The sequence below is a fragment of the Sarcophilus harrisii genome, chromosome 3 (genome assembly GCF_902635505.1).
Source record: "Sarcophilus harrisii chromosome 3, mSarHar1.11, whole genome shotgun sequence".
Lineage (NCBI taxonomy): Eukaryota > Metazoa > Chordata > Mammalia > Dasyuromorphia > Dasyuridae > Sarcophilus > Sarcophilus harrisii.
This window is the reverse complement of record NC_045428.1, coordinates 63,642,866-63,658,791: the sequence shown is the minus strand read 5'-3', so window position 1 is coordinate 63,658,791 and position 15,926 is coordinate 63,642,866. Positions and strand designations below refer to the sequence as shown.

At 33.4% G+C, this 15,926-nt stretch overlaps 1 protein-coding gene across 5 annotated transcripts in view; it reads right to left on the bottom strand.

The window, feature by feature from the left end:
- Window positions 1-15,926, bottom strand: part of USP37 (ubiquitin specific peptidase 37) — a 65,186-nt gene that overhangs the window by 6,196 nt on the left and 43,064 nt on the right. For all 5 annotated transcript variants that reach the window (XM_031958054.1, XM_031958055.1, XM_031958056.1 and 2 more), the window contains 6 exons: window positions 14,756-14,897; window positions 12,979-13,234; window positions 10,526-10,692; window positions 2,471-2,531; window positions 1,136-1,251; window positions 548-617 (listed from right to left, as the gene is read on the bottom strand). In XM_031958054.1, the coding sequence (XP_031813914.1) occupies window positions 548-617; window positions 1,136-1,251; window positions 2,471-2,531; window positions 10,526-10,692; window positions 12,979-13,234; window positions 14,756-14,897 (812 nt within the window). The remainder of the gene's footprint in view (window positions 1-547; window positions 618-1,135; window positions 1,252-2,470; window positions 2,532-10,525; window positions 10,693-12,978; window positions 13,235-14,755; window positions 14,898-15,926) is intronic.

Here is a 15,926-nt window from a genome sequence, read left to right as displayed (position 1 = left end):
GGGACAATCTAAGACATCCATCTAAGTCAGGGGTAGAGAATCCTTTTTTTTTTTTTTTTTTTTTTTTGTCAAGAGTAATTTAGATATCTAAGGCATCATTTGTGGTTCATACAAAACTATCAACTTATAGAACTCAAGCAGTGGGAGGTTGTTGTAACTAGCTCTCAGCTCACCATTGCCTGCAGTTATCTTGGCAAATAATTTTGCAGGCCTTATACAGCTTGCAGGCCAGTCATTCCCCATACCTGATAAGCAGATAGATACTATTAATGACTAGTTTAGTTTTCCAATCAGTCTCAATTCATTTAACTACATTATGACTAGTTTATGTAACAAAAAGTGCTCAAAGCACTTTAGGCAAAGTATTTAATTTTCATCTTCACAAAGACCATCTCCATTTTGCCCTCAAGGAAAACATCAGAGACTTCTGAACTTTAATTCAGGAAGTATCCTTCATAGTCAAAGAACTAGGTTGACTAGAGAACGCAGACAAGGTATACACTAAGATACATACTTCTACTACATGAAAGCTCAAATGATCTTTTACCTGAAGAAGATGTACTTCCAATATGGCTGACAACACTGATGAGTCGATAAGAATGAGGAAGATTTCCTGTCTAAAAAAACACAAATGAATATGAGGCTTTACTTCTGTATCTAAAATAAAATATTAAATCTAAGACTGAACATCAAAGTGGATATATGTAAATCATTAATACTTGATATTCTTCAAATTATAGTCAATTATGAGTACTTTACACACTACGTAATCTATATACAAAGTTAATATATACCAATTCAATCCAATTAACAGTTATTATGTGCATGCGAACCCAAGAACAACAAAATGCCTTAGTGTTAGTTATCAAATAGTCATTATCTATTGGCCTGAATCAATATTTTGCTGGAGAAAAAAAAAAAAAAAAAAAAAAGAAAAGAAAATAGAATTTTTACAAGGACACCTGTCTTGATGAAAGTAACAATTCATAGTTACATGTTTCAAAGTGTCATATTGCTCAGTTCTCACTGAGTATATACCAAAAAGGTTAATACTTATTTTTAACTCCAACCCCATTTTTTTTTTTGAAGGGGGGAAGGAGGGAAAGGGAAAATGAAGACAAGCCCAAGTTCTCACCTCAGCATTTCTCTTCAATTCCTCTGCTTCAGCTTCTGTGTATTCCATATCAAAAACATCTTCATTTCCAGAGTCATCATCCGAACCCATTCCATCCAGAAAGGAGTTATTAAATTCTAAAAGGTATATACAAGGACAGATAAGTACCATTGGCAAAGAAGCCAAGAGACTCAATCAGAAAGAATGGAAAAAAGTTTGGATTCTATACTGAAGCATCCCAAGCCAAAGTATGATATAAAAACAATGAGACACATGAAAAGAAAGAAAAAGAGAAAACAGAACTTAATGTCTGATGTAGTTTCTTCCAGGATTGTGTATCAAATCTGATGTCACCTCTTTTCCCCCAACAGAACATGAGAATTATAACATAATACCCACTAAAATTGGGTGAGATTTTGAGTTTAAGCTATTTTTTAATGGACTATTTAAAGAGTTCATAATGAAAAGTGCTTTGAAAAATTAAAACCACTCACTCATAATGACTGGGTGGGCAATTGAAAACAAAACAAAACAACCCCCAAAGAGTCTTAATTCTGTAGTAACATACCATTCCTGGAAGTGGTGGGATTAACATTTAGATCAACATGTAGTACTTCCCAAAAGCATATAGCTTCTCAAATTTTCTGATTTCCAAGTAATACTGTATTAAATGGCTAGATTTATTCTTCTTACTCATCCAAAGATTCATAGTTTAAATAATTCTCAGAACAGATTAAATAGTAGACAGATATAAAAATAACAAAAGTCTCTAATTGATCTCTACAATGAGTAGAGGATAAGCACATGCCATAATGAAAATATTTACAATGAGTTCTACTCAGATGGGCCATATTTGAACAAAATTTAGTCTAAGCACAGAATTAAAATACTATATTCTGGTTTTATTTCAATTTATGTAGATATCCATCTATAAGAAGACAAAAACATTTTAAAAATGATTTACTGTGGATACTTAGGGCAAATTAGTGGTAATTATAAATAATTTATAGTTACTTTTAACTTTATAAAAACTTAAAAAAAATAAAATTATAAACAAACATAAAAACAGATCCATATGTGTTATTAATAAATGGAATACCAAGTGTATACAAAATCCTAGAATCCTTTAATTTAGCCTTAAATGAAATGAAATTTCTTTAAAAGGAAACATTTCACTAAAGAACAGCAATTCATACAAATTTCTGAATTGACTGGCACAACATACCAAATAAAATTATGTTTTTAAACATTTGAAAATGAAACATTTGTCAATGGGTTTTCCAATATTTACAGCAACATGCATAAAAGGAAAGCTATTTTCTTTAAAATGTAGGTAAAAATAAATATAGCACATACCTTGAAGACTTAATTCTGTGGCTCTTTTGAGGTCATCATCTTCTTTCTGTTCTCGGGCCTCCTAAAAGAGAAGCACAAAATCTAGTACATTTAAAAAGTTTAGCATTTATCATTTCCCACCCCCACCCACCTCCTTTTCCACACTGAAGCAGATCTATTCTGGTTTCTAAAAGAAATACAGTGTATGTTAGAATCTGTTCTACATGACGGAATGCTCATTACCTTGAAAGAGTTCAATTCTCAGTGATAAAAAGACTGAAATAAAACTCAAATACAAATTCAGTATTCTCATGTTTAGAATAAAGCAAAGTCTCTAACACCATTTCATTTTCCTTTGTATTATTAATCAAAAGAACATCATAATCAACTCTTGAATGAATCGATAAAGAGAACATAATTTTTCCCTCAGCATGCTGGATTTGACTCTAGATCCCAACACTGAACTCCAATCATTCCTTTTTTGGTGACTTTCATTAGTTTCAGAAGTATTTTTTTATGATCCCATTTGGGGTTTTCTTAGCAAAGTTACTGGAGTGCTTTGCCCTTCCCTTTCCAGCTCGTTTTACAATGAGACTGAGGCAAGCAGGGTTATGTGACTTGCCCGAGGACACATAGCTAATATGTGTCCAAGGCCAGACTAGAATCTGAGAGACGAGTCTTCCTGATTTCAGGCCTGACACTCTGTCATACCATCCAGCTGCTCCCAATCATTTCCTAATAGAATGCAAACTTAACTAATAATGACGTGAAACAGAGTATATGACAGAGTGGGAAGAAGCAGTACAAATCCAGTTCTCTGGAGATTGAATGTAGTAAAGCAACACATGCTTTTCTCTTTTGTTCTGATTTTTTTCAACATCATTGTTGAAGAAATATGTATTTTTATTTTTATTTTTATTTTTTTTTTATTTAATAGCCTTTAATTTACAGGATATATATACATGGGTAACTTTACAGCATTAACAATTGCCAAACCTCTTGTTCCAATTTTTCACCTTACCCCACCCCCCCACCCCCTCCCCTAAATGGCAGGATGACCAGTAGATGTTAAATATATTAAAATATAACTTAGATACACAATAAGTATACATGACCACAACATTATTTTGCTGTACAAAAAGAATCAGACTCTGAATTATTGTACAATTAGCTTGTGAAGGAAATCAAAGATGCAGGTGTGCATAAATATAGGGACTGGGAATTCAATGTAATGGTTTTTAGTCATCTCCCAGAGTTCTTTTTCTGGGTATAGCTAGTTCAGTTCATTACTGCTCCATTAGAAATGATTTGGTTGATCTCGTTGCTGAGGATGGCCTGGTCCATCAGAACTGGTCATCATATAGTATTGTTGTTGAAGTATATAATGATCTCCTGGTCCTGCTCATTTCACTCAGCATCAGTTCGTGTAAGTCTCTCCAGGCCTTTCTGAAATCATCCTGTTGGTCATTTCTTACAGAACAGTAATATTCCATAATTTTCATATACCACAATTTATTCAGCCATTCTCCAACTGATGGACATCCATTCAGTTTCCAGTTTCTAGCCACTACAAAAAGGGCTGCCACAAACATTCGTGCACATACAGGTCCCTTTCCCTTCTTTATAATCTCTTTGGGATATAATCCCAGTAGTAACACTGCTGGATCAAAGGGTATGCACAGTTTGATAACTTTTTGAGCATAGTTCCAAACTACTCTCCAAAATGGTTGGATTCGTTCACAACTCCACCAACAATGAATCAATGTCCCAGTTTTCCCACATCCCCTCCAACAATCATCATTATTTTTTCCTGTCATCTTAGCCAATCTGACAGGTGTGTAGTGGTATCTTAGAGTTGTCTTAATTTGCAAGAAATATGTATTTTTAAAAAATTAATGGACATATATAACCAGAAAAAAAGAAAAACCCTGCTTCTCAAATGGTGGACAGAGACCGAGACCATTAGCATTCTATTGGAGATCCAATTGGGGGAAATGGACAGTGATGGTGCTCACACCCAAATCTAGGTCAGAAAGTTTGAAGAGTTCAAACTAGCTCAGACTTGACTCTGGGGTCAATGAAAGCTTGCAGTTCCCCAGCCTGAGCTATCCATCAAGGTCTTGGTAAAATAACAAAACACAATACCAAAGAAGAACAGCAGCAGGATGCAAAATGGAACCAAGTATGATACAGATATGCTCCATAAGATGTGTATAATCTGACATGAATGTAATAAAAAATCAGGAAATAAGGCTGGAAGAATGGACAAACTAGTCTAGTATTTGGCATAGTTCTTGACATTAAGAGTAGCTTAATAAATGCTAGTTCACTGCCACCCCTACCCACACTCCCAAAGAATCCCACCACAATGAATAGGGATACTCAAGAACCTAAAAGAGAATTACTTCACCATCTCTACAGGCAAAACCTCAAATAAGAATATAACTTGGCTGTAAATTCAACTTGAATTCCTGGGATGTGTGAAAAAAAGAATTAAGAAGAGTTTTAAAATACTTTATAAATGAAATGAGAGTATCAGAGGAGAGATGGGAAAATGAATGAAAATGATAGAAGAATTGGAAAAAAAATTATTAGCTTGCCATAAAAAGTACCCACTTTTCTCAAGCAATATACTACCTGAAAATCAGAATAGATGAAATACAAGCATTAAAGTAAAAAGACTGGGAAAAAAAGCAAACACAACATTTCATCATTATTTTAAAAAATTAACTTGAAAAATAGAACAAGGAGAGAGAATTTAAGAATCACTGGACAACTTTTATGATAGCCAAAATCAAAAAGGAGACTAAAATATCATTTTAAGAAATCACAAAAGAAAATTGTTCAAATCTAATGAGGTCTAAAAGAGAAATAGTCTACTGCTCACCTACTGAAGAAAAAAAAAAACAAATGAAAATTCTCAAGAACATTATAATCAAAATGCAGAGTTTTTAGGTCAAGGAAAAAATACTGCAAGTAGCCAGAAAGAATGAAAGAATTCAAGTACAATGTCAACAACAAGATTATATAATGATCTATTCTGATGGATGTGGCTCTCTTTAGCAATGAGATGAACCAAATCAGTTCTAATGGAGCAGTAATGAACTGAACCAGCTACACCCAGCAAAAGAACTCTGGGAGATGACTAAGAACCATTACATTGAATTCCCAATCCCTATATTTTTGCCTGCCTGCATTTTTTTATTTCCTTCACAGGCCAATTGTACAATATTACAGAGTTCAATTCTTTTTGTACAGCAAAATATGGTTTGGCCATGCATACTTATTTTGTATTTAACTTATACTTTAATATATTTAACATGTATTGGTCATCCTGCCATCTAGGGGAGGAGGTGGGGGGAAGGAGGAGAAAAATTGGAACAAAAGGTTGGCAATTGTCAATGCTGTAAAATTACCCATGCATATAACTTGTAAATAAAAAGCTATTAAAAAAAAAAAAAAAAAAAAAAAAGAGTGACAGTAAATAAATTCAAGGAGCAAGGAAGAATTTGGATCTATTGATAGTGGAAGAGTTCACAAACAAACAAGGGAGAAAGACAGTCTCTCTCTTGTTTGGTCAGTCTGATTACATAAAACTAAAGCATTCAGACAAACAAGCAATGAAGTTAAACTTAGAAGAGAAGTAGATAAAATCGGGGAAAGATTCTCTGTAGCAAATATCATTCCTAAAATAATCTAGGGAACTGATTTAAATTTATAAGAATGTGAGTCATTCCTCAATTAAATATGATATGATACGAATAGGCAATTTTATTATTTTTTTTTCATAATTACAATTTTTTATTGATAGAACCCATGCCTGGGTAATTTTTTACAACATTATCCCTTGCACTCACTTCTGTTCTGACTTTTCCTCTCCCTCTCTATCCCCCTCCCCAGACAGCAAGCAGTCCTATACATGTTAAATATGTCACAGTATATCCTAGAGACAACATATGTGTGCAGAACCAAACAGTTCTCTTGTTGTACAAGGAGAATTGGATTCAGAAGGTATAAATAACCCGGGAAGAAAAACAAAAATGCAAACAGTTTACATTCATTTCCCAGTGTTCTTTCTTTGGGTGTAGCTGCTTCTGTCCATCATGGATCGATTGAAAATTAGTTATATCTCTTTGTCAAAGAAATCCACTTCCATCAGATACATCCTCATACAGTATCGTTGTTGAAGTGTATAATAATCTCCTGGTTCTACTCATTTCACTTAGCATCAGTTCATGTAAGTCTCTCCAGGCCTCTCTGTATTCATCCTGCTGGTCATTTCTTACAGAACAATAATATTCCATAACATTCATATACCACAATTTACCCAACCATTCTCCAATTGATGGGCATCCATTCATTTTCCAGTTTGTAGCCACTACAAACAGGGCTGCCACAAACATTTTGGCACACACAGGTCCCTTTCCCTTCTTTAGTATCTCTTTGGGCTATAAGCCCAGTGTAAACACTGCTGGATCAAAGGGTATGCACAGTTTGATAACTTTTGGGGTATAATTCCAGAATGCTCTCCAGAATGGTTAGATTCGTTCATAACTCCACCAACAATGTATCAGTGTCCCAGTTTTCTCATATCCTCTCCAACATGAATAGGCAATTTTAAAGGAAAAAATCCAATTATTAATAGGCATATGAAAAAAATGCTCTAGGATCACTCATATCCTTCAGACCGAAAAGGGAAATGACAAATGTTTGGAGAAGCTGTGGGAAAACAAGCTCACTAACATACTACTAGTGGATAAACTAGCCCAGTCATCCCAGAAAGTAATTTAGAACTATGCCCCAAAGCCATTAAACAGTGTGTACTATTACCCAAAAAGATCAAAGAGGTAAAGGACTGATATGTACAAAAATATTTATAGCAATTCTTTTCTGTGGTGGCAAAAGAAAAATAGAAACTAAGGGATATTAATCAATTGGGAATGAGGAACAAAAAATGGAATATGAAAATAGAAAACTATTATTTTCCATGATGGAGGGAAAAGTTTCAGAGAACCTAGGAAGAAACTTGTTTGAACCATTGTAAAATAAAATGAAGCAGAACAATTTATATAATAACAACACCATGAAAACAAAATTTTTTGAAAGATTTAAGGACAATAGAAGGCCTAACCATAATTTCAGAAGACTACCTACCCCTTGACAGGTAAAGTCTCAGAATACAAATTGAAACATATTCTTTGGACATGGCCAATGGGAGAATTTTGGTTTTCTGACTCTGTATATATATTTTTAAAAATCCGCTTCCTTATCACCCTCTTTCCCTCTCCAGGCCAAGTGGAGGGATAAGGAAGGCAAATTTTCAGGAATTAAAAAAAAAAAAAAAAAAAAAGCCTAAGTAAAAATATGTAAAGAAAAAAGTAAACAAAAGTATGTAACATTTAAGAAATTTTATTTTTACAAACTAGAAGCATCAGAAAGAAAAACAGGCCCTTGGCACCAAACATCCAAAGTCATGTTTTATCTTTTTAATGAGATTTGAATCAATTGCTATTAAAATATTATGCTAAGTTCTGTAACCTTATTAACTTCCAAAAATATAATCTTTCAGTTATCTTACTTTTCTTTTTACTGGGTTGTTAAATACAACCTTGATGATTAAAAAAAAAATTAAAGAACCAGAACAATTTATACTATAACATCAACATTGCAAAAATGATCAATTCTGAAAGACTTGAAGAACTCTAACCAACACAGTGATCACTCATGATTCTTGAAAATCAATGATGAGGCAGATTTACATCTCCTGAAAGGGAGGAGATAAGACTAATATGTAAAAGGAGAGAGGCATTTTTGGACAAGGTCATTATGGAAATTTGTTTTGCTTGACTATGCTTATTTGTTGCAGCAGTTTTGTCTCCTCTTCCCCCCCCCCCCCCCCCCCCCCCCAATCTGAGGGCTGTAGTTAAAGTAAAAGGGAGGAAAAAAATGCTTGAATGGCTTAATATTCCTTCCAACAAATTCTCTTCAAGAAATTTTAATTCACCAAGAGTAGTAGGGCTTATTTCCTTGAAATATTGGTAGTAGTTTCTTCATGAAAGAAACTATGAGATTAATTTTGTGACTGCTAAGATATTTAACTGATCCATGAAGAATTCCAACACCTCTCTTCTGGTTAGTTATGATTTTCTACAGATTTCACAAGAACTCTCTAATGTGTTTATCGTGCAACAATAATGTATATGTTAAGTGTTTCACACACCCCTCTCAACTAAACTATTAAAAGACACCCAGCACAGATACCTATGTAATATTTTATTGTTGCATTAAACTTTTATTTTCTGAAAATATGTGCCTTGCTTGAAAATGGTGAAAAAAAAAATCACACTTATCTGAAGCAAGGGAGAAAAGCAGAACAAAAAATTAAAGATGTCTTTTATCCTCTTAAATCCTACCTAAAAAAAGATGTCACGATTTCTTCTAGCTTTCTAAATCCTGGAAATTTGTTATTTTAAACCAGTAGAGCTACAACTACAATTCATTTACTTAAAGCAGCAGAAAATATGCTCTTTGTTAAATCATTTTAACTTTATATATATCATGCTCAAGCCAGTGATCAAAAGAATAAGGTATTTAAAAGAAAAGGGATTTGTAATGGCAAAGAATTAAAAATTGAGGGATTGTCCATCAATTGGGAAATAACTGAATGTTGTGATATATGATTATAATGGAATATTACTGTGCTATAAGACATAAGACAGTTTCAGAAAAACCTGGAAAGACTTACATGAACAGATGTTAAGTGAAATGAGAGGAATCAGGAGAACACTGTGCATAGTAACAGCAATATTGTACAATGAATAACTATGAATGACCTAGATATTCTCAGAAACAATGATTTCAGACAATCCCAAAGGACTCCTGATGAAAAATGCTATTTAGCGCTAGAGAAAGAACTGGTGGTATCTGAATACAGATCAAACTATTCTTTTTCTTCACTTTTATTCCTTCTTTCATTTTTTTTTAGTTCAAGTTTTCTTCCATAAAACAAATAATATGGAAATGTATTTTATGTAACTGTATATGTATAACCAGTATCAGACCGCTTACTGTTACAGGACAGGGAAAAGGAGGGAAGGAAGAATAACAGAACTGCAATTCAAAACATAAAAGGGGCAATTAAATTCTGTTTTCATTAGCTTATCTGTGAAAGATCATCAAGTGTTTGTAAAAAAATTAAAAAAATTTTCATCACCAAAAGCATCAAATCTATTCTAAAACCAAAAAGCTGAAGATATAGAATTTTTAATAAATGGTGTAATACAAACCCTATAAAGAAATAGACAAATAAGTTATTATTAACTTATATGCATATATTCAATGCTATATTAGTATAAACAATTGCTTTTGAACACCTTGCAAGAAAATTAGATTTCCTGAATTTGATTACCTAGGATTAAAGCAAACAATATCATAAATGTATTCTAAATGCTTAACAAATTTCAAAAATTTCAAAAATCAGAGAAATTTCATTTTCATTACCATTTTACTCAGAATTCAGCTGAATGAGACAATGAAGAAAATATTACCTATTAGCCAGCCAGATTCCTGGTGCAATACAGCTGAGATGCTAATTAAAACTGTATTAATTTTGACAAATATAAAACATAACAGAGCCAATCACTAAAAAAGAGGCACTTGTTTAAAAGGGAACTAGAAAAATACAACTGTCTTCTAACTGGTATTTGGAAAGACAGCTATAACTAAACAATAGAAATACACATACTTTGATAGAGAGGTAGGATATTTCTCTAGCTAGAATCTGTTAGTCAAAGAATCAGGAAGACCTCATCTAAATCTCACTCCTGATAAAACAACTGTGATCCTTGGTGAGACAACCTCTCTACCATTAGGAAACTAGGAAAGTTTCCTAAATATCTCATGCTTAGACAACAAATAAATAAATAAATAAAATAAAGCCAAGAGCACATCAAGTGTGTGGCATTCACACAGAGGAAACAACTGAGACTACAAATGCATCATGTTAAAAACACTTAGTTAAAACACTGCTAAATAGCTTTTGATGCGCAGCAGAAAGGGTGTGACCAGGCAACTCACTTGCTCCTGGAGGCTCTGAGCAAGGGCCTGCTGGAGCTCTTCTTCTTCCCGCTCTCGCTCCATATCATACTGTTGAAGCCAGTCAACTTCCCCCTGAGACCCTTCTGGAGTTTTATTTTCTTTATTCTCATCAAAATCTTTAGTGATCTCAGTGAAACTGGCAGGACCTGAGGAAACAAAACAGCATAATTCAAGACTTCTGTCTTTCTCCTTTGTTCACTATTTGAATATTTTCCAGCACAATGAAAGTCCCTTGATCAGATGGATACCCATAGTGTCCCAACCTCAGTGCCACTAGGTGATTTTTCTTAACAAATGTCACAAAAGCTATTACAAAAGCAAAAAAACAAACTGGGACAAAACAATTTCATCATTCTGTTTTATCCATATGAAAGGGCCAATTTTCATCAGTTTTTACTTCCAGAGAGGCGCTGTATCCCTCCAGTGAAAAACGATGAATTCAATATGAAATACACAGGTTACTTTGTATATGTTTGTCTACCTATAGTCTGTCTTTCTCTTTAGATGTTACTGTCTTTTGCCTCTTTTTGTATCCTTAGCATTTAGCACAGTGCCCAGCACATCAGGAGCTTAATAAATTTTTACTGAATTGAATGAATAAATGGTTTGAAACCAAAGCAAGTCCCATGACTTCTGGTAACCTCAAATTTCCTCATGAAAAAGAAGAGTGATAGTAACAGACTTTAGTTTTCTAAGAATGTACTAAACTATGTATAAGGACTACATGAATATTACTGATTTATTTTTTAATTAATCACTTTAACAAATTTTACTCATGTCAGATTCAAATTCATCTGATTATCTGAAACATGGAAATGATTTGAAGGAAAAGCAGTGTTATGCTATATCTAGTACACAAGAGTAAACAGAGAATTTATTGAAGTCTTGAAAAGATTTGGTTGATTAGGGTTACTCCAGGCCTTATTTTATTCCAGATTAGACATGAGTTGAATTGTAAAGGCATGGATCTTGCCTAGGGGAAAGGAGAAGAGAAGCTATTAGAAGCCTCTCCTAATTGAATTCATTCATGTGAATTATTTTAAAATTAATGTATGTTCATATTTATTGTGGTGATAACTGCATTCTAAGTGGATCATTTTCTATACAATACTCATCACCCCCTATTCACATGGATCCAGATGTTCCCTGAGATTCTTCTTTCCAGAGCTTTCAGTGTTTAACATTTAAGATTTAACAAGATCTAAGTGGTCATGGTTATCTGTTCTCCTTTGATTGAATTTCTGATAAAACATGTGACCTGATGCAAATGAGACATTTCATATTAGTGAAAAATAATTATTAATCAAAATATTAATGGTTAAAAAATAGCAATCTCATGATAAAAACACATTATGCACATCCTGTAATTTGGTATTAAAAACATAAAACCTACATGTTGATCTTATACTATGATATATAGCCCCCTTATATTATGGGGGCTAGTGGAGAGATGACCAATACCACCATCTTCACACAGCAATAATTTTCAACAACAAATGCACCCAATTCAATATATGTTTTCTAGACAATTATTCAGTCCTCAAACTCAGAACTTTCTAACAATTAATCTTACAAAAGAGATGACCCATTTGTGATACTGATATCAATACAGGCATATACTTCTGTCTTTGTCCAGAGGTCAAGCAGAAGATATGGAAAGCATTCAAACCTAGTAGGAATCAGGTATTTTGCAAACTACTAATTTTAATTTTAGATTCTACTCCCTCTAGCTCATTTAGTCTTTAATCATTCCATTCCACTCATGCCAGAAAAACCAGCATGGACTGTTAGCCAGGAACCAGAGAACGTAAGGCAAACATAATTAACAGGCTTAAAATAAGCTCTGAATAGGAATCTTAAAAATTAATACCAGCTACAATAATTAGGTGACTGAAGCTTGACTTCTAGGTTGGCCATCAGAATAGAAGCAGTACCTAGACATCATTGTTCCAGGCAAATAGAGCCCAGTTCTGCACTCCCCTAAGCATTAGGAGTCACAGATCAAATTCTGCTTGAACTCTCTTGTCCAGCATCCTTTAAGTGCAGGAATATGAAAGTAGGAAATGGTCCCTGGACATGAAGGTCATCTAAGTTTTACTTTATATGAACTTTTGAGATAATAGTAGGATCAAACAGAATTAAGACACGCACTAAGACACAAACAATGTATTCATGAGTCAAAATAATATTGATGAATTAACCATATGCACCAGAAAGAGGCATACCAATACATTGCATCCCAATGTGCTTAGTCACATACACAGTTCCTAATTCAATAAAATAAGTTCATTTAAAGAATGGGAATGCTTCATAAGTGATTACCCACACCACTCTCATAAAAGCCATTTTTGTTCACAACTAAAAATATTACTAAACTTGTAAGAGTTCTAGTTATATTTATTATTAGACATGTTCATTTTTATTTAACCTACCAGCTTCAATAGGGGCTTTTGATTTTTCTGCCTCCAGAGATTCCAGATTTTCAGGCATATCTTGCATATCATCCTCTGCAAACCCTGTATCTGGACTGCTGGTAGGTTTATCATCATCTTCATTAGCCAAAGTCAATGAGGCTTCTTTCTTACTTATCTCCAAGACAGCTGCCAGAAGTTCATCTTCACTCATTCCATCAAATCCTGAATTTCCCAATTCTGATTTATCAGATTCCATTTTACATTTTTTTGAACCCTATGGGGAGAAAGGCACAAAATTATCTAATCTAAACAGTTCCAAGAAACCTTGAGGTCATCCAGTAGAAAAAATATCTAAATAGGAATCCTTTCACTAAATATATCTGAAGCAATTCATAATCAACTTTTAGATAGTTCCAATTGTTAGTAAGTTTTTTCTTATATTTGACTTAAACCTATGCCTCTGTAACTTACACCAATCATTCCTAGTTTTGTTCTCCAGGCCTAAGCAGAATAAAAACCCGAGGAGTTTTCATGTCCCATACTTTCAAAGTCTTCAAATTTCCCAATTTTTTCAACAAAACTTCTAACCGCCCTTTGCCACCTCTGTTGAAGAATTCGCTTCTCAATTTTCTCAGACTTGACCACAATATTCCAGATGTAGTCTGATTAGGACAGAGTACAGTGGAACCAACACACCCCATATTCTAGACAAATGTTAAGGCAAAGGTCTTAATGTAGACTGTGTTCCAGTTTCTGGGAAGTCATGATACACTAACTCATACTGATCTTTTAGTTAACTAAAACCATGCACTGAACTGTGGTCTAAGCCATGCTTCCCACAACCTGTATTTGTGAAAATGTTTTTGGAAATGGATTCAAAATGATTATAAATACAGCAATCATTAAGAAATCATAATAAAACTTTATTTCTAAGAAATTCCTCTTGGATGCTTTAAGCTTAATTATAGCCAATAAGCAATAATCAACATACACTCAATAGTTAAATAATATGAATTTCCCCACTTTTGTGTCTTCCTGTTAGGTTTCTTTCAGTGTGTAGCACCTCTTCCCAAGGACACAGCAAACATTTATGGAGACATATAGTTCAAGATTTATGAGTAAATTCTGCTGTTTTGAATATTCTTGTTTTTCCCATACTCAGTAATCATGATATTTGATTATTCCTCTGTTGCCTTACACAGAGTAAATATTATGATATTTCATTATAATAAAAAAAGAAAAAAAGGACATGTGCTCCTGGTAAGCAGGGATTTTTTTAGTTTTTTTATTTGTATCTCCAGAATCTAACACAGAACTGGCCCAGGTGTTTATAAATGACTGTTGACGAGGGGTTGATCTACGATTCCACTAGTCACAATTTAAAACTCAGATTCAATGAATATTTTCAATCCTTTCACTATGATTTTCTCACAAATAAACATTTTAAAATAAGTTCATAATTCCTGGAAGACTAAATGGTAAAAGGTACTGTAAAACTGGTAGCAATTCATATTTCTTAAGAAAATCATAAACTTTTTGGATCTCAGCTCTTTAAAATAAAGGGGTTGGTTTTAAATGTCCCAGAAGATCCTTTTGTCATTTCAGTTTCTATGAGCCCAAGTCACCAAATTGTACGCAGATTATTGAGCAAGCCAGGAAGAAAATTCTCCATTCTCCAAAAATTTTGTATCCACCCTTATCAATTTTCTAAACCCTTATTTTGAAGACCATATGGTTGATTTAATGTGATAGCAACTCATACATAAATATCTGTCTGACTTATCAAGTCACTTACTTTTTCCAGGTCTTCTTGTTGCTCCTTGCTTGGCATTTCAAAAAGTCTCTGGCCAAGGGCCACAGAACGTTTTAATAGCTCATCCTCACTGTCTGAATCAATGGAGAATCCTAAAGAACTCTTAGATTTGAATGTATATTTCCTGCAAATTTAAAAAAAAAATTATAAATTATTTTCCAGTTATGGATAATTTATCCCTACTATTCTTTTTAGGAACATAAGAAATGCTAATAAAAAAGGAAACTATTTTTCAATACAAAAAAACTTGTAGAATATATACTATATTTATACTAACTGAAAATTATCTGGCTAAAAGCTATCTATATGTATTTGCTTCATTCCCAAAATACTTCTTTGGAAGTTCATTTATTATATAATGCTATGGAATATTACTGTTCTGTAAGAAATGACCAACAGGATAATTTCAGAAAGGCCTGGAGAGACTTACATGAACTGATGCTGAGTGAAATGAGCAGGACCAGGAGATCATTATATACTTCAACAACAATACTAGATGATGACCAATTCTGATGAATCAGGCCATCCTCAGCAACGAGATCAACCAAATCATTTCTAATGGAGCAGTAATGAACTGAACTAGCTATGCCCAGAAAAAGAACTCTGGGAGATGACTAAAAACCATTACATTGAATTCCCAATCCCTATATTTATGCACACTTGCATTTTTGATTTCCTTCACAAGCTAATTGTACAATATTTCAGAGTCTGATTGTTTTTCTACAGCAAAATAACATTTTGGTCGGGTATACTTATTGTGTATCTAATTTATATTTTAATATATTTAACATCTACTGGTCATCCTGCCATCTAGGGGAGGGAGTGGGGGTGGGGTAAGAGGTGAAAAATTGGAACAAGAGGTTTGGCAATTGTTAATGCTGTAAAATTACCCATGTATATATCATGTAAATAAAAGGCTATTAAAAAAAAAACAAACAAACAAACAAAAAAAAAAAACAAATACATCAGCCAGTTTTTGTCTTTTTCTCTTCTAATGATTAATTTCAATAAAACATTCACTATATTTGTAAACAAGGTTCTCTCAACCGAGTTTCATGCAGAAATGGCAATGAATACACATCCAACAACACTACACATGGAATAATTCACTCACTCTTTTAAATAACATCACAATTATTACCAAGTCAGATTT